General features: G+C 36.7%; 1 protein-coding gene across 3 annotated transcripts in view; it reads right to left on the reverse strand.

The window, feature by feature from the left end:
* The window catches only part of LOC148940042 (RNA-binding protein 5-like), a 150177-nt gene that overhangs the window by 98851 nt on the left and 24933 nt on the right, over positions 1 to 26393 (reverse strand). For all 3 annotated transcript variants that reach the window (XM_089106288.1, XM_089106290.1, XM_089106289.1), the window contains exons 3-8: positions 19258 to 19354; positions 17014 to 17083; positions 10328 to 10401; positions 5753 to 5899; positions 5149 to 5263; positions 2483 to 2713 (exon numbers count right to left, since the gene is read on the reverse strand). In XM_089106288.1, coding sequence (XP_088962414.1) covers positions 2483 to 2713; positions 5149 to 5263; positions 5753 to 5899; positions 10328 to 10401; positions 17014 to 17083; positions 19258 to 19354 — 734 coding nt within the window. The remainder of the gene's footprint in view (positions 1 to 2482; positions 2714 to 5148; positions 5264 to 5752; positions 5900 to 10327; positions 10402 to 17013; positions 17084 to 19257; positions 19355 to 26393) is intronic.

The raw sequence follows: 26393 nt of genomic DNA on the forward strand, positions 1-26393 counted from the left end.
TATTTTTATGACTATCTTACCGTAGTTCTACCCTAGGAATGACATAGGTATGGATGATAGATAGACTTATCTATTAACAAATGAAATAACTAGGGACGCCTTTAACCAAAGGATACTATTCCATGTCCCACAGCCAAAAGTCGTCTAGGATCAACAACCAAAAATTTTCTGAATTCAAATCTTTGAGCTATGATGTCTACAGTGTTGGTCTAAATTGGAAGAATACATCTTGATAGGCTTGGGATCGAACAAGCCACAACCATGCGTACCTGTTTTATTATCATCTTAAAAAAAATCATCAAAAATTCTTTTTAACACATTTTATTTTTTTGGGAGGGGGGGCAATTTTTTTGCGTACATTGGGGTTCCCTTAGCAATGGAGATCACAAATATAAGCTGTCTTGCCGCCTAATTTCCACTTCAAAATTTATATTTATACAATGGGTAATTTGCATAATTTAGGGCTCTTGGCCCTCAGGGTGCATGGATCACGTAATTTGCTAAGGAGCTGGACCTTTTGATTATTTTGAGCAGATTGGCTACCTAAAGATTTTGAAAATATGCCAGGGTAGATTATGAGGACAAAAAAAACATGGTAGGGGAGTTAGTTTCCCTTTTATCACTTTCGATCCTCAAAAAGGACAGTAGAAATTCTAATTTACAATTGATTGAGCCCTCTGCATACCTTTCATGTAATGAGAAAGCCAATGAATGAAAATTGAAGTTTTGTTTTTTTCCCTCATTTTTTTAGAAAACAAACTGATTGGGTTCTGGAGAAGCTAACCGCTGCGCTGCGACTTAATGGCTCCACTCATTTAAGGCACATTCAAGCTCGGATTTTCTCAAAGTGGAGACGAAGACGGAGCTAATTTCCAGAATCAGTCAAATCTAAATCTGGTTCAAGGCATTAGCCAGCATTGAGAACTGGACACAACCAAGGCAGAGACTGACCAATAAAATTACTGTTTGGAAAATTCTGATTAGCTTACATCTTTTAAATTCCGATACAAAAAAAGAAACACCGTTAGCTGGTTTTAAAATTTTAGTTAACCATACGATATAATAACAGCATCAGCCAAATTCCAGAACATTCAAAGCTAGATGCAAATAGAATTTCATTACGAATTGCCTTTTACATATTTCAGACTCTAAAGATTCTCGTTAACCATTCTTCATTTTTTTTTTTATTGTTGGCTAAGCTACTAACTACAAAGTAACAAAGAGTTAACTAGTTATTTGGATTTTCTGCCACACACCAAATGAATAATGTGATTGAAAAAAAGGGTGTGATGATCAACGTCACAAAAATAAGCCAATCAAATTAAAGCACACTTTTTAACACGAATTCACAAGACAGTCATATATCTTTTTACTAACTTCAACGTCCTAAAAGTAGAAAGACAAACTGAAAAAAGAGTAATAATAGAAAGTAGAATACAGAAAACTTTGTCCATTAGTTGAATTATAAAATACCAATTTTCATAAGAACGCGAGTACAAATTTCGCACGGCTGGTTTTGATAATTATATAATAATTATGAACTTAATTAACAAAAAAAAATTGTTTTCATGTGCGTTAAGGACATTCTAGGTATATTCTAGAATGGATTTCTAGAAACAAAGTCAACCTTGCTTCTGAAAACTATTTACAGCTTAATGACTAAAATGTTTTGTAATACGTTGTAACATGTATGCAAAACGTTCCAAACTTGCCACTAGCAGAACTCGACAAAATTCTAAAAACTGCAGAGACTTTAGCAGCACAACTTATGTTTTGACAGCTTTTCGTTGAGCAACAAGTATTTTTATATGTAAAAATGGTATTTTCAGATAAAATCTGCCAACAAATTTTAAAACTGCCAAGTAAGATGCTACTTTGCGACGGCACTTATTGGACGCCTGCGTTGTAATGTGGAGAGGACTTATAGGAAATTCACTTTATTTACTACTCAAAGTAAGAAAAAACAATTACTTTGCTACAAAAATGAAAAAATTAGAATTCAATAGCCAAATTATTATTTCCTTTTCGAAATAGGAGTCCGTATAGGGCTTACATAAATAGATGTAACATAATCCAGCATCTAATAGAGAATCGAGTTTTATCGTATAAATATTAACTACTTGGTTAATATACGAATTGGTTAAAGGAAGATTGATACCCGGTAGTGAACACTAAATGAAAACTGACCACGGCAAAATATTGAATGAAGTTCAATTTATGCTATGTGACAATACTAAAATATTGAATGGTATTATTTAAAAAAATTGAGAGAAGTCTAAATCAAACACATTGGAGCTTATTAATTGAGTATCAAGAAGGCTGCAATTACGTGAATCACACGTTCCTTATTTTTGGTTAGTTATGCGATTTTAATTGAACTGCCTTTCGTTTTCTCTTAAGAAGCTGGGAGAGGGGGTTAATGAACTTTCTCTAGTCTCATCTAGTATTGGCTACGATCTCAAAACCCAAGAGAAAAACCCACCTTGTTTTTCTTCGAACTGCAAAGGATTACTGGTTAAGGCTTGATATAACTTCATTGCATCCATTACATTGTTCATCTCCATATAGCAGATCCCTCTATGAGCCTTAGTTACTGGATCTTTACCAATCCTTGCACTCTTAATGGAAAGACTCGCTATTTCTGGAATTCCAGCCAGTTTGGCTACAACAGCCTCCTCCGTCACAAGAGTGTCTAAAGATCGCAGCATTACCGCTAAAAAATAAAAAATTATTCAACGCTTCCAAATTTAGTAAATAGTAAACTAATGTTGTCACATTAAGAAAATCGAACCCACAAAAAAAAAGGTTTAGAACATAATATAAGATTTATCAATAAATAATAAAGTATAATATTTTTTCAAGAATCAATTATTAGTTATACAGAAATAATAAAATCTCTGAGCTTGTTTGTTTAACAACCAATTTAACTTAATAAAACGAGTTCAGTATATTCTCCCCTATAAGGCTCCATGGTCAGCAAGGCACAGAGAAATAAATATACAAAAAAAGAACAAAAACAAAAAACCAAAGTCCAGTACTCACCTAAAAAAAGTAACAAAATCATAAGCTAGGAGGGACTAGTACATGATTTCAAATCATGCACAATTTTTCATAACGGACTTGTATTCTATAACATTCTTGTAATCCATAAATCTATTATTGGCTTTTCCTTTTACCCAGAGCTTTGCGTAGTTATTTGGAGGTTTTTTCTTGTCTGTAATATCTATAACTTTTAATCAAACGCTTTTAAAAATTACTCCACTTCAGCTCTTGAGTGCTTGAAAAATCTGATTTAATTTTAGGGTGATGGAGAACTTTCGATTGCATTTTCGAATTTGGGCTAAAAATAATTCTAATAATTCTAATTTCCTTTAACTGATAAATTTTCCTTTAACTGATAAATTTGTCTCTAATTACAAATAATTTCTATTTCAAACATATAATACTTTCGAATTTTTCATAACGCACTTGTATTCTAGATCCATAAATCTATTATTGTTTTTTCCTTTTACCCAGAGCTTTGCGTAGTTATTTGGAGGTTTTTTCTTGTCTGTAATATCTATAACTTTTATTTATATAAGTTTCCACCGGAAAAGATAGGCATTATTTTTAAAAGACAAACAGTTTTAGTATGTGTTTTAATTAATGCAAATAAATCAAAACCCTCGAAACTATGAATGGCTGTAAAGCCAAAAACAAATATGATATATCCAATGCAGAAAAACCTACTATTTTTTTAGAATCTTCAACACTGAGTGTCATTTCTTGGTTGATCTTATGTGGAATAAAATATGAAAAAAAAACAGTTTTTTTAAACAAAAGTAAAGAGCGAAGATACGTTTTCAACAGAGTAAAATATAACAGAAATTATAATGAATAATGAACTAAAAGTTAAAAGAAACAACTTAATAAAAATGAAACCAATAATGAACTTGTAATTTACAGAAATAAAACTGATATTCAACTCAAACCCAAAAAGAACAGAAATTACTGTCTAATTATATGTAGATTTGACAATCTTCACGAAAATTCAGTAGAAATCTGTAATATATCCTTCTCCTCCCTGCTGAATATGGGCTGAATTTGCCACCAGCAGGGAGTGGCAGGGGGGCCAAGCCCCCCCCCCGGGGAATTTGTCTCTAATTACAAATTTTTGACGTAAGTCGAAAATTTTTGAATGTTTAATCAGAACTGATTAAACAAATTTTAGGAACTGACGTCAAGAAACAGCTAAATGGTGTTATAGAATATATTCTTTCTATAAAATATCGAAAACTGAGTTATCTACATCTTTTTAGAATAATACAAGAATGGTAGATGCAGTTTTGGGTTCAAGAAAGTTTCCCTGTGCCTCTTATGTAGTTTTGAAACTGAAATCGAATACATGATCTTATTGTCTCAATCAAGAAGTGTTATCATAATAGTTCTTTATAGCATGATTTTTACAAACTTTAGGTATATTAACATTTTAAAAAGAAAGCTTAGGCCTACCTATTATCGTTGAAGCGAATTTTTAAAGAGCAACTTTTATCCAAGGAAACCCAAGATTTTTAATAACAAGATGAGACTAATTGAAAAATAAATGCCACACCCCTTTCGACTAGTGCTAATAACCTACCCTCAGGCCAAATCAGTAATGGCAAAGAGCCACAACCCACAATCAGGGCCAAATACGGAACGGGAAGAAGGATTAAGAAACGGAGACTTAAAACCAAGAGAACTTTAACACTTACGCTACTTACAACCTCAACTATTCATAGATGAGTCACCTCCCAAAAATCAACTCAGTTCATTTTGGAAAGAGGTCAAAAATAAAAATATACATAAAAACAATTGTTCATTCATTTTGGAGAGGTCAAAAATAAAAATATACATAAAAACAATTCATTGCCAAATAGATATTCAAATAAAAGCACATACTAAGTAATATCTATGTTAAAACTAACTAAAACCCAAGTTGTAGCTGTGTTATTGACAATATACCACAGCCATTTAGAAAAGTGTTCCTACTTCCTAAAAATATGACTTGTTGAGTTTGAATAATTATTCAAAACGATATTTAACGTTGGAGAACGATAGTCGACATTGTTTGAAAAAAAACGCATGCCTTATTTCAAGCCAACTTTGGATATAGGTCCTAGAACTTACTATTTGTAGGATGGTTCGAAAGTTCTTTTAAAACATCTAGGGACACTTCGGCTACTTCACGCTTTTCCCCACATCGGTAACACACTTCTCTACGTCTGAAGCTTGTTGAAAAACACTGTAAAACAGAGACAAAGAATAGAAAAACAGATAGAATAAGTAAGCAAATTAATCAGAAAGAAAAAATCAAAGGGTCATTGTTTTACATATTTTGTGGTTTTAGGTACATCAATAGTGTCCATTATACCGCCCTTCCTTCATCCAGTTTAATCTTACCCAAGTAAACCCGATCTTTACTCATTTTCTATGTATCTGATGAGCCAGGTGAAGTTGCCAGCCCCTCAAAATTGTCAAAATGGTAAACCCCATGAACAAAATTGTGTATACAATCATGAAATGTTTTTTCATCAACTCTTCAAGGAGTGTTGATCGGTGTTGAAAAAGAAACTGTATATCTTTTGCTTTAAAAGTTGATTTTCCTACCCTGGGCCAACTTTCTAAGAACACAAAGGAAACACTATCTTTATCTCTTATAATTTCAAACTACCCACAATATATTTATTTTTCATTTCTGAGCGACACAACTGTTAAATAGTCCTTATCTTACCTTAGAACAAGTCCAATCGTTTTTGTCTCTAAAACCATCATTTTTATTGCCATCCGCGTGAATGGGCATAAATCCATGTGGGCCTCCATCTCTAGCAACACTATATTGCAAATATGCTTTGACGTTGTCATCTAGCCATGCTATACCCTACGAATATAAAGGCATTATTTAGTTTGTTATTATGATAAGATTTTCACCTGAAGGAGGACAAAACCCCATCCACGGGGATGTCGAAAATTCAAATTTTTCGCCAATTGATCAATTTTGGGGCTGATTCATATCTTGTATGAAGAACCATTGCACCAAACTCAAGTCACACTTAGCCTAGTTATAGGCTACGTTACTAGAATTCCATATAAAAACAGGTAGAACATAAAATGAAGTAGCCCTATCAAAAGCAGAACTGAAACTGAACTAGTTTTATTCTTTTTGCCCCCCCCCCCCAAAAAAATAAATCATAATCTACTTTCCTAAACATATGGTTGACTATTGCGGCTGAGTTTAGACGGATATCATAAGCAAGTATAGGTCGACATATTAATGACTCATTCAACAGACAATTTGACCAAGTTGTTGTCTAAAATCTTTAAGGCTTAAGGGTCAATGCTTTTGATTGGAGGCGGTTGCCGCCGATGAGAAGAAAAATCCCTAAATTTTAGTGATTTTTTGGTTACTTTAGTGATTTTCTTCAATAATCAAGTGATCTATGTACGAATTTAGTGATTTTTTGTTTAGGCAATCTAAATAATCCCCAGAAAGTGATAAATCACTAGGGGTCGCAACCCTGATTATTGGTTTCTATGATGCTTTCCCTGGAAAGTAAAAGCACAAAATTTTAAGAAATTGGGACTTATTTCATATGACAGTGTAAAATTAACTAGTGTTTTCATGATTTTTCTAACAACCAAATATATTTCCCCTTTTCACTGATAATGGCTACTGTACATATTGCTGAAATATTTGGAGAGAATTCAATTTTCCACTATTGTTGCAAAAACAGAGCCCTATTCTTGGAATTTTGCTTGTTCACTTGCCAAGCAAAGGTTGTATGGTGTTCGTGGTTTATCATACGTGCATCCTCAGTCCATATACTAGAGAAAAATAGTGTTTGTATACTGTATGTTGAGAGACAAGGTGAAACATCAATCAAAGTCAGTGGTAAAAAAAAAGTTAAGGAATTTACTTATTTTACTGAATAGCTATAAGATAATAATACCAGTGGTATCGTTTTCCTCTTTTTATTTACGCTGAGATATTCTCGGTAAACTTTAGAAGCTAAGATTTATCCGTCCATAAGCAATTTAGAATCTTGTGTTTTTTGTTTTTACCCAATGGGAACTGATCCTACCAAATTTATCAAGACTTCATGACTTGCTTTATTCCATTTCGATCTTAGTGCCAACTTCGCAGTGTGCTAGTCTTGGCGCAGCACCCGCTCGCCACAAACTTCACTAGCATTCCTGCAGCAAAAATGCCATAGCAATTAATAATTATTCACGAGAAATTGTGAAATTGCTCCCAAAATACCCATAGCCAGTTTCATGATAAATTCAGAATCAAAATCGATCAGAAATTCAACTATTTATGGTGACGAAATCACAATCTGACAACCCAGTTTTCGAAAATCGTTTCGCCGAAACGTTATGGGAAGTTATGCATACCTGTTTGCTTTTGGCCATATGATATGAGGTTTATAAATACATTGGAAATTAATAATTTTACAAGTATAGATTATGAAAATTAGTTGAGCCACGCATCAAGACCTATGAGCAATTGTTGGCTTACACTAGTCTAAGAATAACCTCAAGAATGAGGTTATTCTTGCCTTATTTCGAAAAAAAATTCTTACTTCTTCAGTAAGCAATTTCTTATCCATGCTTACGTTTTCAGTCTGAACCCAGCCCAAGTACAAGCTTATTGATTTACCAAAGTCCAAAAGAAAAGAAAAGCAAAATTAAAATAGCATTTTTAAATATACACATTATAATATGTAGAGTCAAATATTTACTGAATAAACAAACTCAAAAATAATAATAATTGAATTTGAACGGTCATGATAATTATAATTGAAGTTGAAATATCATCTTTTTTTTCTTAAAAGGTCAAAAAGAAAGTCTAAGTAAAAATTTTACTGGTCTTCAAGCTATACACATTATAATACGTAACTGCCTTGAAAAAAAGCTTATACAAATTATTAAATAATGAAAATTAAATATTCATAGCTGTCTTAAACTTTCACAGGTGCTTATTATATTTAAAACTGCTTCCATAAGGCAGAAATTTGAGCTACATTTCTCCAAGCAAACCCTTCTGGAGGGTCATTTACTTCTTTCGCTTTTAATAAAAGCCCTTTCATAGTCTATTTTTTTTGGATTTCGGTTTTTTTCGGTCCCAGCTACTGATACGAATCACTCTGACCTTTATCAGCCAATAAAAAGTGTTTTTTCGGTTACTCAAAACAGCAATTTTTCAGAAGCATATTTGTAAAATTTAGAGATGTAGCCGAATGCTAAAACACAGACCCACCATTTTAAGCTGTTGGGTTGGCGTGCTCGGTTGAGAATTCTTTGTTCAAGAGGCACGGGTTCGATCCCTGGCGTGGCCAATTATTTGGTTTGGGACGGGGGTCAGTGGCGTAACTCAATAAGCTCAGCCAGAGTCAACCAGGCTCTAAATGGGTACCAGGAGAAGTCTGGGGAAGACAAGCACGAAGGGTATGTGAAAGCACAGGATGTCTGGGCCCCAACCCTCCATTGCTTCCTGGCTGAAGGGCCGCGAAACGGAGATCAGCACCGTTGGTTAGGATCTTAAGGGTCTAGCGCTGTCATAATTACTTACACCCGTTTAAGCTCACGGTATTATGGTCTTTATTTTTATGAGCTATTTCACTACTTAAAACAAACTTGCACCCATTTGCTTTTTTTACGCTTTCAAACCTAGAGCTTTCTTTTCTTTTGTTGGCAACTACCATTCAAAAACTGCCTCAACCGCAAGACTAGAAATAGACAATAATCTTATTGTTCGTTATATAACGACCCTCGGCTTGATATAAAGTTTTCCTGAATAATCTTACTTTATATACTGTAATTGGTAAGTGTGCGTAACTCCCTACCAATCATTAATTTGAAAGCAATCATCTGATATTATACAACGGGTACCACACATGTACCATATTAAGCTAGTCGTCAAACAGGCTTTTAGGCTTGCAGGCTATAACCTAAACATAAAAAGGCATACCTGCAAAACTAGGTCATAAACGGATGTAAATAAAAAATAAATAGACCTATTGTAATCTTACAAGCGAACAAAACAGAATTGCGAGCAAAACTGATCATAATATTGATAGAAAGTATTAAAATTCAGAAATGCGTTAGATACGTTAAAAAAAAATAATGCAAAGATAGCCAATGAGAAAGAGGCCGTGCCAAAATTTCAAGATATTCAGCCATCCTACAGGGCTTTTTAAATCCAAACGGAATTAAAAAAGAATACAACAATAGATTCTAGTATTTTTAATTTTTTTTTAATCAAGTGCAACTTATTTTGTTCAAAATTTTAAGTTATAGAAATAGCAATCTGAAAACGGAAAAAGTGAAACGGGAAAACACAAATATCTATTAAGTAATCTTTATTATAATAAAACGATAGCTTCCCATACTAATTAAAACAAGACCATTAAATCGCTAAGAGTTTAGAAATTTTAAGTCAATTTCAATTGAGTAATTATTTAACTTTATCTCCTATGCTTTTTGAAATGACGATTTTCGATTGTTGTGAAAATTCTCACAAAGTATTAAGACAATAATTCGCTGTCTTATATTCTTCAATTCGCTATGGTAATCTCATCTGGATCCAGACACTATAAAAATTCCCTCCATCTTTTAAATTTACCACCAAGGAGAGTCGAAGATATAACATTTGGGTAGGGAAGAGGGCAGTGAAGATATTACATAAGACTTTACTTCAAAACTTTGCAAAAAAAAGCTACTCTGTTATAAAACTGGTATTTTTGTCTCAGTCAGGGGTGGATTTTTCCAACAATTTTATTAAAGAGTAGGATAATATTAGGTTGGGAGAGGGGAGTCTCCCATTGAAGCCTCAATTGGGGGACCATGTACACCCCTTGAGTTTAAAAATATCTTTTTGGGGACATTTTCATTGAAAAAATACGTTTCTGAGAGTTTTTATTGAAAAATTGAAAAAAAAAATACAATCCCCCCCCCTTCTTGATTTTGAAAAGCCCCTTAGAGTTTCGTGAATTGACACTACAAAAGGGGACGAGTTTTTTCTCAGTGTATAACAGATACAATTATTAGCATACAAACACAGGTAACAGTAATTTAAATTGACAGGTTAAACCCTCTTCCTCTGTTGGGCATGAATGTTATGGTAATTGTTATATGTCTGGAACCAGCCAGAGGATGATACTAAATATAGCTAACAGCCACCATAACGCATTGATTAAATAAGACTACGAAACTGCAAGGAGAAGAAAAGAAGAAAAGAAATGTTGTCACTTGATATCCAAAAGCATAGAGTGGGGTTTAACTGGTAGAACGTCATAGAATTGGCTACCTGAGTCATTTCCATCCAGCGTTGAGCTTCTTGTACGGTTGCAAACTCTGCAAAGGCGAAACCACGGGGGGCTCCTAGCGCCGAAAAGGGAACAAACACAATATGTCAGAACTCAATCAATATAACGTGTATATATCACTTCGAATGCCTTAATTCCCGGATAATTTTAATTAAAACCTGACGTTGTAACATAGCCTATCGCAGATCTACCAGTATCTCACTTTTGAATTTTTCTTTTTTTGAAAAATACACACAAAATAAAAAACAAAAGTATAAAAAAGTGTGTGTGATTTGAATGTTATCTGAGATAGGGAGAAGGCTACGAAAGTCTTTCGTGAAAATGAAATTTCTGTTCTGAAACGCATTAATAATTCTTTACTTTGGAGGGGGCAATCATTTTAGCTTACCCTCCTGTTTATACAGTTGGGCAATCCTTGCATCACTCAAATACTTATCAAAAATACGATTTACACAATCTAGTTCTTTAACAGAATAAAAATTGGAAGAGCAACAACAGAAATATGTAGTTTGAGTGCCATCGGTTTGTGTTTATTTTCTGACAATTTTATCAATATAAATCAAGTTTTGCAAATTTCTTGTTTTAATCCACAATGCCAAAACGAGGATTCGTACCCGTATTATTTAGTAGGATAGGCAAATTTTGGTAAAAGAAAATCGACAAACAAATTCATTAGACCACCCCAGAAATTAGCCGAACACTAATGCTTTGGACATAATCAAGATTATCCTCACACAACTCTAGAAGCTTACATTGCTCACCTCAGAGCGATCCATTCAAAGGAAAAAAAAATCCCAATTTGAATTAAAATCCTATTAATAAAACAACTAAGGACATCTTCAAAGAAGTGAAAAACTCCACCAGATGTCTAAAATCTGCACTTTGGCGTAGTTTGTACAATGCATTTTTTATGGTCTGGTATTTCGAAATTTTTTTTCTGTCAGAAGATTTTTCTGTCTTGCATTGAGGACGGCATGACAGAGGTCTTCCATGCCAAAATAATTCCACGTTCATTGCTCTTCAATTTTTCAAAAGTTATATAATTTACCCTATTCATACTCTTGTCTTGCCTTTATCCTAATATGTCAAAAGGAATTGCTTCAAGTTCCTATTCATGAACATTCCAGTATTTTTGCATTAAAAAAAATGAAACAAATAATTAAATATAATGGTGTTTGCGAGCCAATAAATCGGCTATATGTCAAGGTGCTACTCAGTATTTGAATGGCAATAAAAAATAGAATCCCAAAATACCTTTCAACAATGGCAAACTTAGGGATTTAAAGGCATAAATATTTACAAAGATTTCGCGGGTGTTATCTCCCCGATGGTACTATATTAACGCTCATCACTGCAGCTTTGGACTGCTCCTTATAACTTAAAATATTTAAATAAAATTGGCACAACAAATAAGTTAAACATTTATGCCTATTTCTAAGCCAGTTCCAGTATTCTTATAGATTCCACGGCGCCGTCATTGACGAATATGCCACTAGTCTTTGTAACTTTTTTCTTAATATTTATTATACCTAGTCTTAAAGTAACTAAGAGAACGTTTTTGCTGGCCTACTATTCCCAATAGCGATAGTATACCGAAGAAAATCCTCTTTTAGGTACCCCCAGGGGTGACGAACAGCACTACAGCAAACGTATCTTACCGTCTTAGCTCTGCGAATTGATGGGCACTGATAAAACCTCTGATGAAGGAACTGACAGTAAAGCACTGACATATACCCTACGTCAAGAACCCACAGCAAGAATTTAGGGAGATTGGTAACATGTTTACCACATGTTGTTACTCTGATAATTAAATTTTGGATTCCTGGAGAGGAGTAATTTAAGTCTTCGGCGCATCAGCAAAAAGAAGACAATAAAATAAAAACTCTTCACCGCACAAAGCCACTTGACGCCAGCACAGCAGCATAAAGCTTTCCGTTTCTTGGTTCTCTTAAGCGCCAAACAATAGGCAGGTTTAAACCAAAGTTACTACAATCTCGAAGTGAGGCTCTATCCACTCCGTTATCACCACAACATTTGAAAAGCACATTATAATAATCATATAAAAAAAGGGCAGGAGTATTCAATCCGGGATGATGCAAAACGTGGATAGTGGAAGGATGGATTGACTGATGAGATGGTTTTTGCATTAATGGATAACTCTTACCAAGGCCGTATCCAGGGGGGGGGGGGTTACCCAGTTTGAACTGGGTAACCAGAATAATATGCGCTCTGATCAGCTTACGCAATTAGGTAACCCCAATTTCGGACTTGGCTAAGAGAAGAGCGATTTTCAACATGAAGAGGAAGTGTGACATTACGTCGTTTTCGCGCCCAAGCGGACCAGGGATGTTTCTGACAGTGGCATTAGCGGGACGTCTGCGGAGCATTCATCTACACCTGTGGATCTGAAGGGCACTGGAGCCATCGTTGAAGCTTCTGAATCACGCACACTGGAACCAACCAGGACGCAACACGCACTTGCACCAACCCAGTCTTTGTCGTTGTTTGCAAATGACATCGGTCGTTTTGTCAACAAATCATCCAGTCTCGATTCAAATTCTAAACTTCGTTTGCTGAAGAGCCCTTGGACTCCAGATGTCTCCTACATTTTTCCAGTATCCGAAAAACGGAAGCTGAAGTTTCAGTTAACTTGGCTCGCTCGTTTCAGTTGGTTGTCCTACTCTGCGTCTGAGGACGCTGCTTTTTGCAGATTTTGCGTTCTGTTCTCGTCAGAGACAGCTGGCAAAGGCTGCCACCAGCGCTTGGGGAATATAGTCACCAAACCATTCAGGAACTGGAAGGATGCGATAGAGTGCTTCACAGCTCACCAACAAGCACAGTTTCATAGAAACTGCATCGTATCGGCTGAAAACTTCATTCCTGTCTCGGAGAAAAGGCAGGACAATATCGTGCACCAACTAGACGCGGCGAGGAAAGCGCAAGCTCAAGAAAATCGCCAGAAGTTGCAACCAATTGTTGAGATGGTTATATTTTGTGGGCGGCAACAGCTTGCCCTCTCGCGGCACCTACGATTCTGGCCCCATTTCGGTCTCGGATCCAGAACCTTCTCACAATGATGCCAACTTCCGAGCACTACTGCGGCTAAGGGCGAGACACGGTGACGATGTTCTGAAGAACCACCTTCTTTCTGCGGCGGGAAATGCCACATATCTTTCTCCCATCATCCAGAATGGTATTATCGCCGCATCCGGGGAGCTTCTTCAGCAGTCTATTGTTGAAAGAGTAAATGCAGGTCCATGCTTTTCGGTGCTTGCCGATGAAACGGCGGACGTTTCGAATACCGAGCAGCTGTCTGTTTGCGTCCGCTACACTTTCAAGGGGAACTTGCACGAGACTTCCTTGGTTATACCCCTGTTTCTGATTTGACTGGGCAAGGTCTGGTTTCATCAATCCTGCAATTTCTCGAAAGCCTTGGTCTTAATCTGAACAAGATGGTTGGTCAGGGATATGATGGTGCAGCAGCGATGAGTGGGAATCTTAGGGGCGTCCAGGCCGCTATAAGTGAAAAGTATCTGAAGGCGCTTTACGTCCATTGTAGTGCGCACAGTCTCAATTTGGTCATCTCTCCTGTATGCTCTATTCTGGCATTTAAGCATTTCTTCGTTGTCTTCTCGCAAATCTGAAGTTTTTACCATACTTCTCCACTCAGGAAAAAGATTTCAAAAGAGAAGATGAATAAAATACTTCCGAATTGGCGTAAACATATTTTAAGCGAAATCTGCTAAACAATATGGATGGAGCACCACGATTCAGTCCCACATTTACTTGAGCTCTGCTGCCTAATCGTGCGATCCCTGGAAGCTCATAAAGAGAAAGAAAAGGCAGAAACGTCTGTAAAAGTAGCGCAGTTGCTGGACACGATGAACCAGTCGCAATTTGTTGTGTGTCTCCATGTGGTCAAAGGGCTTTTCTGCCTTACGCTTCCATTGTGCAAGACTCTTCAGTCAGTTGACTGTGATTTGGCAGCTGCATGCAGGCACGTGGAAACTGTCCTTTCAAAAACAAAGGAAATGCAAGGAAATGCTGCTACTGCTTTCACGTCTATTTTAGACGAAGCTCAGCGTTTTGCCAGCGACTTAGGACTGAAGATGAATCGTCAAAGGACGAGAGGTGGCCGGAGTATGCACGCAAACGATCCAGACCTTCTCAACCACTATAGAACTTCGTTCTTTATTCCTTTCCTGAACCACTTCACTCCCGAGCTGAAACAACGATTTGTGCTTCAGCACAAATCGACATTGACAGCACGACTGCTGTCAAATCTCAGCGTCCTTTCTTCTGCCAAAATTGTTTCTGTCGATCTGAAGGCATTAAACCTGGACTCATTGGTTGAATTGTATGGCGATATTTTTCCCGAGCCAGACTGTCTGAAGCAAGAAATTGAGCTATGACACATCAAGTGGGAGAAGGTTCCGGTATCAGAGAGGGCTACTTGTGCAGTGTCTTCGCTTCAGGCATGCGCCGCTAGCCTTTGTCCAAATATTTTTCTTCCTCTGGTTGTTCTTGCGATGTTACCTATTAGCATTGCTACTCCTGAAAGGAGTTTCTCAACACTCAGAAGGCTCAAAACCTAGCAGAGAAATTCAACAGGAGAAGAACGATTGAGTGGCTTAGCCCTCCTTGCATTCCATAGGGACGTTTACATCTGCCCTGACAAGGTCATCTAAATTTTTGCAGGGAAGAAAAATCGTCGCCTGTTTTTCGTTTTATAGATTTTCGCCCTTACTTTTAGCTAAAAAAAAAAAAAAAAAAAAAATATATAGACTACTTCTAGCCTGCTATTTGGCTTCTTTTTGCGCAAAAAAAAAAAAAGAAAAGCTTGTAGTATTTAACTGTATGTAAATACTTGTCTTGTTTTTGCGTTACTAAAAATGCAAATGCCCCTTATAGATACGAAAGTATGCCTAGTGGACGCGTCCTCGCTCGCAAGGGGCGGACTAACGGTCTCGAGCTAACGTAATGTTGCTCGAGGATGTTAGACAAAGTCCACAGGAAAAAATCAGGTAACCCCCCCCCCCCCCGAACAAAAATCCTGGATACGGCCCTGACTCTTACCATCTGGAACCAACATAATCTCACTTCATAAAGGTGTTCAACCCAGGTGAGATCTGATAAGAAATTTACATCTAGAAAATTAAGAGTATCGAGTCTCTAATGACTCCGTTTTACATATGAACTCAGGATGGTGTTTCACAGTTCTTGCTTCGGAAATCAGCTACACTTTGGATCTGTGTGTTGAAAGTTACGTTCCAATAATCTACCCAATCCCTAAACTTACCAGGTCAGCCTAAACATACAAATGGTATTGATTTGGATCACCTTGTTTAGAGGTTGCGATTTGAGTCTGAATCATCAGTATACTACACAATATGTTCTGTCTGTCTGTAGTTTTCTTTTGCTTTTTTAAATCAAAATTTTCAGCGCCAGTATTAGTAATGACAGCAACTGACAACAATATCGACCCCCCCCCCCCAAAAAAAAAGTCAGTCCTGAAAACCCACCATGAAAAATTGAAAAACAGCGGCTTAAAAATACACTTTCTAGTTTTGTCCCGTCGCCCCCTTGGAGTCATGCCTATTTACAACTATGGTTATAGCTTTTACCCAAAAGATACAGAGATATGTCGAAGACCTACGGTATTCGGGGCACTTCAGAAGCATTATGTTATAGCAGCTATGTTGGTATTTTTTTTTCATTATGCATTGTGCTGGAGAAATTCTCAACTAGTTTCTTGCCGGCGTTCAGGCAACGAAATTGGCTTCGCGGGAATACTGGTGACCTTCGCGAGAATACTGATCACCTTCGCAGGGAGATTGGAGACAGGAACATTTATCAGACAGAATGATTCAATTGACATTTGCTATCAGGAACGGACTCCCAGAGGAGGCAGTTCACATTCGGCTGCAATCAGTGCGACTTAAACTGTTTATAAATCAAGAAAGATAGTTCCAAGACTACCCGAATAGCGTTATTGCAGGTGCCATTAATTTCACAATAAAAAAGTCTGCTTTCTCCTTTCATTTAGTCATCGACTCTTTTTTAGCTTCTGAGGAATTTTCTTTCCTTCTGTCATTTTTGTCAACGCGTAGACACGCCACTCACTCTGCTCACTCAATATAAAAAAAAAAAAAAAAAAAAAAAAAAAAAAAAAAAAAAAAAAAACACCTAGGAAAAAGAGCCTCATTTGAAACTGAGCATTTATCTGAAAACTTGTCCCCTAGGGAGCTATTCCATCGAAGTCTTGAAGTCTTTGTTGATACCTTCAAGCAAAGTTTCAACATATGACTGAGAATTAGTGACTGAATTAGAAAAAACACAAGTCTCGTATCTTCCATCAATGACTAGCGCCGTGAAATATATAAAGAACCTCATCTTGCAATTGTTCCACTTTTTTTTTAGCTTAATTTAGCGATATTTTAATAAGGCTTTACTAATGCATACGTTCTCGAAACAGCTGATTGGGAGCCATAATATTCTGGGGCAGTCTATAAGTCCCATAACACAATCCGGAAACTTGGAGCAACTACTAACCTACGACCAATAAATTAAGGTACCAATTTTATACATTAGTACTACTGCTTTAAGACTATGATTCTACTGATTATACTGGAAAAAGAAAGGAAGGTGAGTATAGGCTTAAGGTTACCTGTGTCTCTTTTACGCAATAATCGTATATCCTTTGGAACTAATCCGCACTGAAGAATATTGTTACGAATCTAAAAAGAATAAGATAATAGGTACAAATCCACTGAATGAAGTTTACTGCAAACTGGAATGAAAGCACTTGTACAAAATATTTATTATATTATAAATGTTTTCAGTGAAATTAATATTAAAACAAAGTTATGCATGAAAAAATATTCCTATCCAAACCTAGAAATATGAAACAGCAACAATATTGCTGTGCTAAGCGTGAAAGACATGTCTTGTTTGTTTGCCTTTTTTCGTCACTTCTATAATATAGATGAGTCTTTATAAGATTATCTAAATGATGAATCTAATCTGACCAAGTCCACTTTATACGTTTAAGGCTCTAGCGTCAAAGTGACTCTTGGGTTTATGAAGTCACTATACTATTATCTAAAAATAAGGACGAATTCCAAACTGACAAAGAATTTTACCATCAAAGAATTAGTATTTGTTCTACCCTCACTTTTTTGCGACTTCAAGTTTTGAGAGATGTAAAAGAAAAGTTGAAGATCGGATATGCGAAAATTGTACCTAACTGTGGAAAATATTCACGCCAAGCTTTAGCAAAAATGTATTCCACATATTGTGACCATTCTGTCTTGTTTTTAAGTAGAATGTATTTGTTATTGAATAAGAATGATTTGCGTCAGATTCGTATCGCTTATTTTAGATATTGCAAATTTTTATTGTACCTTCCTAATTCATATCGTAATACACGTATTATTGAGAAGTATGGTGCTACCGACATTATCCGATCGTTTGAATTGCTTAGTAATAATTTGACAAGAAATGCCTTTGTGTCCCTTGGCCCAAACCATAATATTATCCGTGTGTTTTTGTCAGTGATTAAGGTGAAAGTGATCTTTGCTTCTGTGCATTTGATTGTTTTTTTTCTTCTCAGTGTACTTTACTCCGCTTGTTTTGTATAAAAGTGGGTTATAAATAAATTATTATTATTATTATTACTAATAGATAATTTGTTTATAAGTTAATTCAATTAGTCTGCCCATTTTAAAATGCGCTTCAGGGTAGTCTGCCTACTCAAGCACATACCAATAAATTGTGCGTTAAGCGACTGGGGTCTTTGTTAAAAGTAGGCTTCGAAATTCGAAAATTAAGGGAATCCCCGACTTCAAAAGTTTTAAGCCTACTAGCTTTTGGACCTAAAAGGGCCAAAATTTTTCCAGTCTAAAATTTTTCCTTAACATCAGCTATGTGCAAACAAAAACTTTAAGTAAATCCGGCCACTTTCGTATAGAAGGTAGGTAGCACTCGAACAAAAAAAAAAAAAGAAAAAAAAAGAAAAAAAGAAAAAAGCAGTACTGTCTTTAGAGACAGTAATTTAAAGACAGTGACGAATCATTTTCAACCTTCAAAACCAATCTAAATCTGTTAATTATCAATAGAAGCTAATTCAATTATCAAAGAAGCTACAATTTTTCTGTGCAGTGTGTTATTAAGTCCCAAAACTCCCTGTTGTGTGGTGAAGTCCCAGAAACTAACCCCGTCCTTTAATAGCCTTGTGGAGCGAAAACAGTGGAAAAGGCATTAAATTTAAACGCTGAAAAGCGACTAGGGACAAAGACATCTATCTGTCCATCTACATAAGATTTCACATGAAATTCTAGGCATCAAATGATTAACATCTGAAAAAAAGAAGATAGCTAAATAGCAAAGCCGAATCCAGGGGGAAGGGGGCAGGGCGTTTGATCCCCCCCCCCAAAAAAAAATTATTTGCCTGGCTCGTAAAAACGTAACAAAAATGAACATAAACCAATTTTTGATGCGTTTTTCTTTTATTTTGTACCCCCCCCCCCCCCAAGAAAAAAAAAACTGGATACGACCCTGCATAAATAGTATCAACTAAATTACCATAATTTAAACTCATCTGGCGTCCAGGCAAAAAGAAGCTTCTTTATCCCAAATTTAAACGCGTTTTCAATTAATTTTAAAATTCTGAGTGCGAACGTGAGAAAGATAGGGTTTAGGAGGATCCTTACTGAGGCAAATTAACTTGAATGAGACACCCTCGCAACTCGATGTTTGCGGGAATATTTTGAAGCAGCTGTTTGGTTCTTCCAGAAAAAAAAGAAAGAAAGTTACAGTTCCTTTCTTGGGTAAAATAACTAGCAATTGGACAATTTCTTGGAATCAAAATAAAAATTTTCAGCATATAAAGAAAAACGTAGGTTCTACTTACTGAGGTTTCAGTAGAATGTGGTCGCAATCCTGTTACCATAATTGTGTGTTTTGGAGTTTGTGTTTTCCAATCAGGAGTGTCTTTATAATAATCTCTTCTAAAAATAATAAGATTTGAATTATCAATACCTTTAGCTGATTATATTGATAGGTTACAGACGAATTACAGCAGCCTATAGTTTTATTTATACCTATAAAATATAATGTTCCCGAGTTAGTTAGACACTTGCAGAGGTTTGAATAAAATATTGTGTATTTGCCAATCTCAGCCAATTTAACTACCTTGAAAGACGCAAAAAGAAAGAAAGAGAAGGATAAGAATCATAGGCAGCGCAATTGCTCTGCCTAAGTAAAGAACGATGTTGGCACAATGTATTTTTTTTTTTTGCATTAGACGAAGGCACCATGTATCAAAAGTGTTGCCGTAGAACCTTTGAAAAGGGCTCATTCGATTGGAAATTGGAGTGGCTTTTGCCCTTTTTAATAGTCGAAAGTGATTAGAGGGCAACTAGCCCCTTCCACGCCAATCATTCCCCCAAATACATCGAATCAAAATTTTGAGACAGCCATTTTGTTCAGCATAGTTGATTTCCAGATAGAAAATATATTTTTGAGGACACTCCCCCAAAACCCTCAGGGCAAACGTTTTAAGTTATGCCCTGGGGGCATATAAGAACGATGTTGGCACAATATATTATTTATTTATTTTTCCTTTAAAGCAGGGGACTTCGTATCGAAGAAGTTGTCGTAGAAACTTCAAAAAGGGCCCATTCAATTGGAAATTGGAGTGGCTTGTGCCCCATTTGATAGTCGAAAGTGACTGGAAGCCAACTAACACCCCTTCCGCGCCCACCATTTTTTGAAACACATCCAATCAAAATTTTGAGATAGCCATTTTGTTCAGCGTAGTTGATTTCCTCATAGAAATTATGTTTTTGAGAAGGACACTCCCACACAGCCCTCAGGGCAAGTGCTGTAAGTTATGCCCTGACGGCATATAAGGTTTTTTATAGAAAGCGTTGTCGTAGAAACTTCAAAAAAGCCCTTTGATTGGAAATTCAAAGGGCTAGTGCCCTTTTAAATAGTCAAAAGTGATTGGAGGGCAACTAACCCCCCTCTCACGCCCACCTTTTCCCTAAACGCATCAAATAACAAATTTTAGATAGCTATGTTGTTCAACGTAGTTTTAAGTTCTGGAAATTAGGTGTTTGAGGATGACAACCCCCCAACAGCCGTCAGGGCTGTAATCCTCAACCCTCAAAACCCCTATGCCTTCCTAAGGCCAGAACATAATTTGAACTTTACTGAAAAAAATATAAATGAATGTGCATTGTCAGTTTAATACACATATACTGACATTTGGTAATCAAAATGTTAATATTATTTGATTTATTAAAGTTATAAAAGTAAAAACATTTATATTTTTTTCAGTAAAGCGCAAATTATGTTCTGGCCTTGGGAAGGCATAGGGGTTTTGAGCCCAACTTATGTTAATTTCTGCTCGTTTTGAGTTTGACTCGGTTATATATTGTAATTTCTGTTCGTTTTGGGTTTCATTTATTACTCGATGCTGATTTGTGGTAGTTTCACGCTTGGTAGATATTTGATTTTATTTTTGCTCTTTTTTTTGTTTAATGGAGTTCTTTACTTTTCTTTGAAAAACTTATTTTGCGGAAAAAGTTATTTTTAATTAATAGTAATATATGATCCCAAAAGTATCCTAACAGTTAGTATATGGTCTACTAAATTAATTAGTCAAAGATATCATTCTGACTAATAGAATCACCAATTTTAACAATTTCTGGAAAAGAGAAACAGCATATTTTCCATGTTCAATGTATAATAGTTGTGACGTATAATAGTTAAATTAGCTAATATGAATTTTATTCCAAAATTGCGAAATCTAAATATCTTGAATATAAGCGACAATTGAGTACGAAAACTATTAGATTAGCATGATCTAACTGGCCTCATATATGAGATAAATCAAAAAACTTTTTGCACAAAATAAGTTCTTCAAAAAAAAAGGTGAAGAACTCCATTAAACAAAAAATGAACAAAAATAGAATGAAATAATCTACCAAGCATACAACTACCACAAATCAGTACCCAAAGCAAAGAGAAATTAAATAAGTCAAACTCAAAACGAGCAGAAATTAATCTGAGTAGGGTTCTAAACCCTATGCTTTCTAAAAGCCAGAATATAATTTGTAGTTTACTGAAAAAAAATCAAACAAATTTACTGAAAAAAAATAAGCATTGTCAGTTCAATATACATAAGCTGATATTTATTCCTTAAAATCTTAATTAATTTTTTATTTCTTAAAGTTATAAAAATGAAAACATTTAAAAAAATTTTTTTTGCTGTAAAATACAAATTATATTCTAACTTTTAGGAAGCAGAGGGTTTAGAACCCTATTGGGGCGTGATGGGCGTGGGGGAGCGATTCTCCCTCTGATTACTTTCGACTATTAACAAGGGCAATAGCCCTCTCAACTTCCAATCGAAAGAGCCTTTTTTGAAGTTTTTATGACAACTTTTTCTATATGACATTATATACCCCTAGGCATAATTTACAACCTTAGCCCTGAGGGCTGTGAGGGGTTGTCCTACTCGAAAACATAATTTCCGGACCTTTCGACTACGTTCAACAAAATTGCTATATCAAAACGTTAATCGGAAGTGTTTGGGGAACTGATGGGTATGGGGGGGGGGCATTTGCCCTCCGATCGCTTTTGACTATTAATAAGGGCACTAGCCCTCTCAATTCCCGATTAAATGAGTCCTTTTTGAATTTTCTAAAACAACGCTGGCAAAGATCTAATTTCCAGAACTTTCAACTATCTTGAACAAAATTGGGGAAATAGTGGACGTGAGAGGGGCGGTAGTTGCCCTCCAATTATTTTTGACTATTAAATAGGGCACTAACACTTTCAATTTCCAATCGAGTGAGCCCTTTTTGAAGTTTATACGACAACGCTTTCTATAAAACCTTATATGCCCCCAGGGCATAACTTAATACCCTTGTGCTGAGGGCTGTGGGGGAGTGTCATCCTCAAAGACAATATATCTCGACTTTTCGATTATGTTGAACAAAATGGCTATCTAGATTTCCTCTAATCACTTTTGACTATTAAAAAGGGCACTAGCCCTTCGAAGTTACGAAGTTTTCGAAGTTTCTATGACAACGATCTCTACAAAAATCCTATATGCCCCCAGGGAATAACTTACAGCCCTTGCCCTGAGGGTGGAGGAGGAGGGCGGTTTATCATCCTCAAGGACATAATATCCAGAACTTTCAACCACGTTGAAAAAATGGTTATCACAAAATTTTGATAGGATGTGTTTGGGGAAATGGTGGGCTTGAAAGTGGGGTTAGATGCCCTCCAATCAGTTTTGACTAGCCCATCAAAAATAGCACAAGCCCCTTCAATTTCCAATTGAATGAGCATATTTGGAAGTTTCTACAACAGCATGTTCTATAAAAAACCTTATATGCCCCCAGACTTACGCCCATTAACTTGAAGGCTGTGGGGGGGGGGGGTGTCATCCTCAAAACCCTAATTCCCAGAACATCATCTACGTTGAACAAAATGGCTATCTCAAAATTTTGATTGGATGTGTTTGGGGAAATGGAGGGCGTGAGAGTGGGGTTAGTTGCCCTCCAATCACTTTCGACTAATGAAAAGGGCACTAGCCCTTTGCATTTCCAGTCGAATGAGCCCTATTTTAATTATCTATGACGAAGCTTTCAATAAAAACCTTATATACCACCAGGGCATAACTTATAACCCTTGAGCTGAAGACTGTGGGGGGAGTGTTCTGCTCAAAGATATTATTTCCAGAACTTTCAACTGCGTTGAACAAAATGGCTATATCAAAATTTTGATAGGATGTGTTTGGGGAAATGGTAGGCGTGGAAGGGGTGTTAGTTGACTTCCGATCACTTTCGACTATTAAAAAGGGCACTAGTCATTTCAATTTCCAATCAAAATGAGCCCTTTTTGAAGTATCTATGACAACACTTTCTATAAAAACCTTATATGCCTCCAGGGGAAAACTTACAACCCTTGCCCTGAGGGGTGTGGGGGGGGGGCGGTTTATCATCCTCAAGGACATAATATCCAGAACTTTCAACTACGTTGAAAAAATGGTTATCTCAAAATTTTGATAGGATGTGTTTGGGGAAATGGTGGGCTTGAGAGTGGGATTAGTTGCCCTCCAATCAGTTTTGACTAGCCCATCAAAAATGGCACTAGCCCCTTCAATTTCCAATTGAATGAGCATATTTGGAAGTTTCTACAACAACATGTTCTATAAAAACCTTATATGCCCCCAGACTTACGACCATTAACTTGAAGGCTGTGGGGGGGGGGTTGTCATCCTCAAAACCCTAATTCCCAGAACATCATCTACGTTGAACAAAATGGCTATCTCAAAACTTTGATTGGATGTGTTTGGGGAAATAGTGGGCGTGAGAGGGGGTTAGTTACCCTCCAATCACTTTCGACTTTTAAAAAGGGCACCAGCCTTTTGAATCTCCAATCGAATGAGCCCTTTTTCTAGTTTCTACGACAAAGCTTTCAATAAAAACCTTATATGCCCCCAGGGCATAACTTATAACCCTTGAGTTGAAGACTGTGGGGGGAGCGTTCTGCTCAAAGATATTATTTCCAGAACTTTCAACTGCGTTGAACAAAATGGCTATATCAAAATTTTGATAGGATGTGTTTGGGGAAATCGTAGGCGTGGAAGGGGTGTTAGTTGCCTTCAATCACTTTCGACTATTAAAAAGGGCACTAGCCATTTCAATTTCCAATCAAATGATCCCTTTTTGAAGTATCTATGACAACGCTTTCTATAAAAACCTTATATGCCTCCAGGGGAAAACCTACAACCCTTGCCCTGAGGGCTGTAGGGGGGGGGGAGGGGTTGTCATCCTCAAAGACCTAGTTTCCAGAACTTTTAAATACGTTGAACAAAAATGGCTATCTCAATATTCAAAAGAGCACTAGCCCTTTGAATTTCCAATCGAATGAGCCCTTTTTCAAGTTTCTACAACAAAGCTTTCAATGAAAACCTTATATGCCCCCAGGGCATAACTTATAACCCTTACCCTGAAGACTGTGAGGGGAGTGTCCTGCTCAAAGACATCGTTTCCGGAACTTTCAACTACGTTCAACAAAATGGCTATCTCAAAATTTTGATTGGATGTGTTTGGGGAAAGGGTGGGCGCGAAAGGGGGGTTAAGTTGCCCTCCAATCACTTTTGACTATTAAAAAGGGAACTAGCTCTTTGAATTTCCAATTAAATGAGCCATTTTAGAATTTTCAACGACAAATATTTCTATAAAAACCTTATATTCCCCCAGGGCATAACTTACAAACATTGCCCTGAGGGGTATGGGGGGAGTATCCTCCTCAAAAACATAATTTCTATCTGGAAATCAACTACGTTGAAGATAATGGCTATCTCAAAATTTTGATAGGATATGTCTGGGGAAAAGGTGGGCGTGGGAGAGGGTTAGTTGCCCTCCGAACGCTTTCGACTATTAAGAAGGGCACTAGCCCTTGGAGTTTCCAGTCAAATGAGCCCTTTTTCAAGTTTCTACCACAAAGTTTTCAATAAAAACCTTTTATGCCCCCAAGGCATTACTTATGACCCTTGGCCTGGAGACTGTGAGGGGAGTGGCCTGCTCATATACATAGTATGCAGAACCTTGAACTACGTTGAAAAAAATGACTATCTTAAAATTTTTGTAGGATGTGTTTGGGGAAAGGATAGGCACGGAAGGGGTGTTAGTTGCCTTTCAATCACTTTCGACTATTAAAAAGGGCAATAGCGATTTCAATTTCCAATCAAATGAGCCCATTTTGTAGTTTCTATGACAACGCTTTCTATAAAAACCTTATATGCCTCCAGGGGAAAACTTACAACCCTTGCCCTGAGGGCTGTGGGGGGGGGGGTTGTCATCCTCAAAGACCTAATTTTTAGAACTTTCAACTACGTTGAACATAATGGCTATCTCAAAATTTTGATAGGATGTGTTTGGGGAAATGGTAGGCGTGGATGGGGTGTTAGTTGCATTCCAATCACTTTTGACTATTAAAAAGGGAACTAGCCATTTCAATTTCCAATCAAATGAGCGCTTTTTGAAGTATCTATGACAACGCTTTCTATAAAAACCTTATATTCATCCAGGAGAAAACTTACAACCCTTGCCCTGAGGGCTGTGGGGGGGGGTTGTTATCCTCACAGACCTAATTTCCATAACTTTCAACTACGTTGAACAAAATAGCCATCTCAAAATTTTGATTGGATGTGTTTGGGGAAAGGGTGGGCGTGAAAGGGGGGTTAGTTGCCTTCCAATCACTTCTGACTATTAAAAAGGGCACTACCTATTTGAATTTCCAATTGAATGAGCTCTTTTTGAAGTTTCTACGACAAAGCTTTCTATAAAATCCTTATATTCCCCCAGGGCATAACTTACAAAAATTGTCCTGAGGGATGTGGGGAGAGTATCCTCCTCAAAAACATAATTTCTATCTGGAAATCAACTACGTTGAACATTGCTACCTTCTGAAAATGTTAAGTGGATTTGATCGGGGGAATGTTGATGTTGAGAAGGGGTGAGATACCCTCCAATAACTATTGGATATTCGAAGTAAAACAAGACCTTTGAATTTCAAGTAAAATGAGCCCTTTATGGAGCTTCTACTAGAAAATTTTCAATGAAAACCTTATATGACCCCAAGGCATAACTTATGACCCTTGGCCTGAAGACTGTGAGGGGAGTGTCCTGCTCAAAGATATAATTTCCAGAACTTTGAACTGCGTTGAACAAAATGGCTATCTCAAAATTTTGATTGGATGTGTTTGGGGAAATGGTAGGCGTGGAAGGGGTGTTAGTTGCCTTTCAATCACTTTCGACTATTAAAAAGGGCACTACCTATTTGAATTTCCAATCAAATGAGCCCATTTTGAAGTATCTATGACAACACTTTCTATAAAAACCTTATATGCCTCCAGGGGAAAACTTACAAACCGTGCCCCGAGGGCTGTGGGGGGGGGGGGTTGTCATCCTCAAAGACCTAGTTTCCAGACCTTTCAACAACGTTGAACAAAATGGCCATCTC

The sequence above is a fragment of the Artemia sp. Qi Xiang Cuo genome, chromosome 20, assembly GCF_049724085.1.
Source record: "Artemia sp. Qi Xiang Cuo chromosome 20, ASM4972408v1, whole genome shotgun sequence".
NCBI classification, from domain to species: Eukaryota; Metazoa; Arthropoda; class Branchiopoda; order Anostraca; family Artemiidae; genus Artemia; species Artemia sp. Qi Xiang Cuo.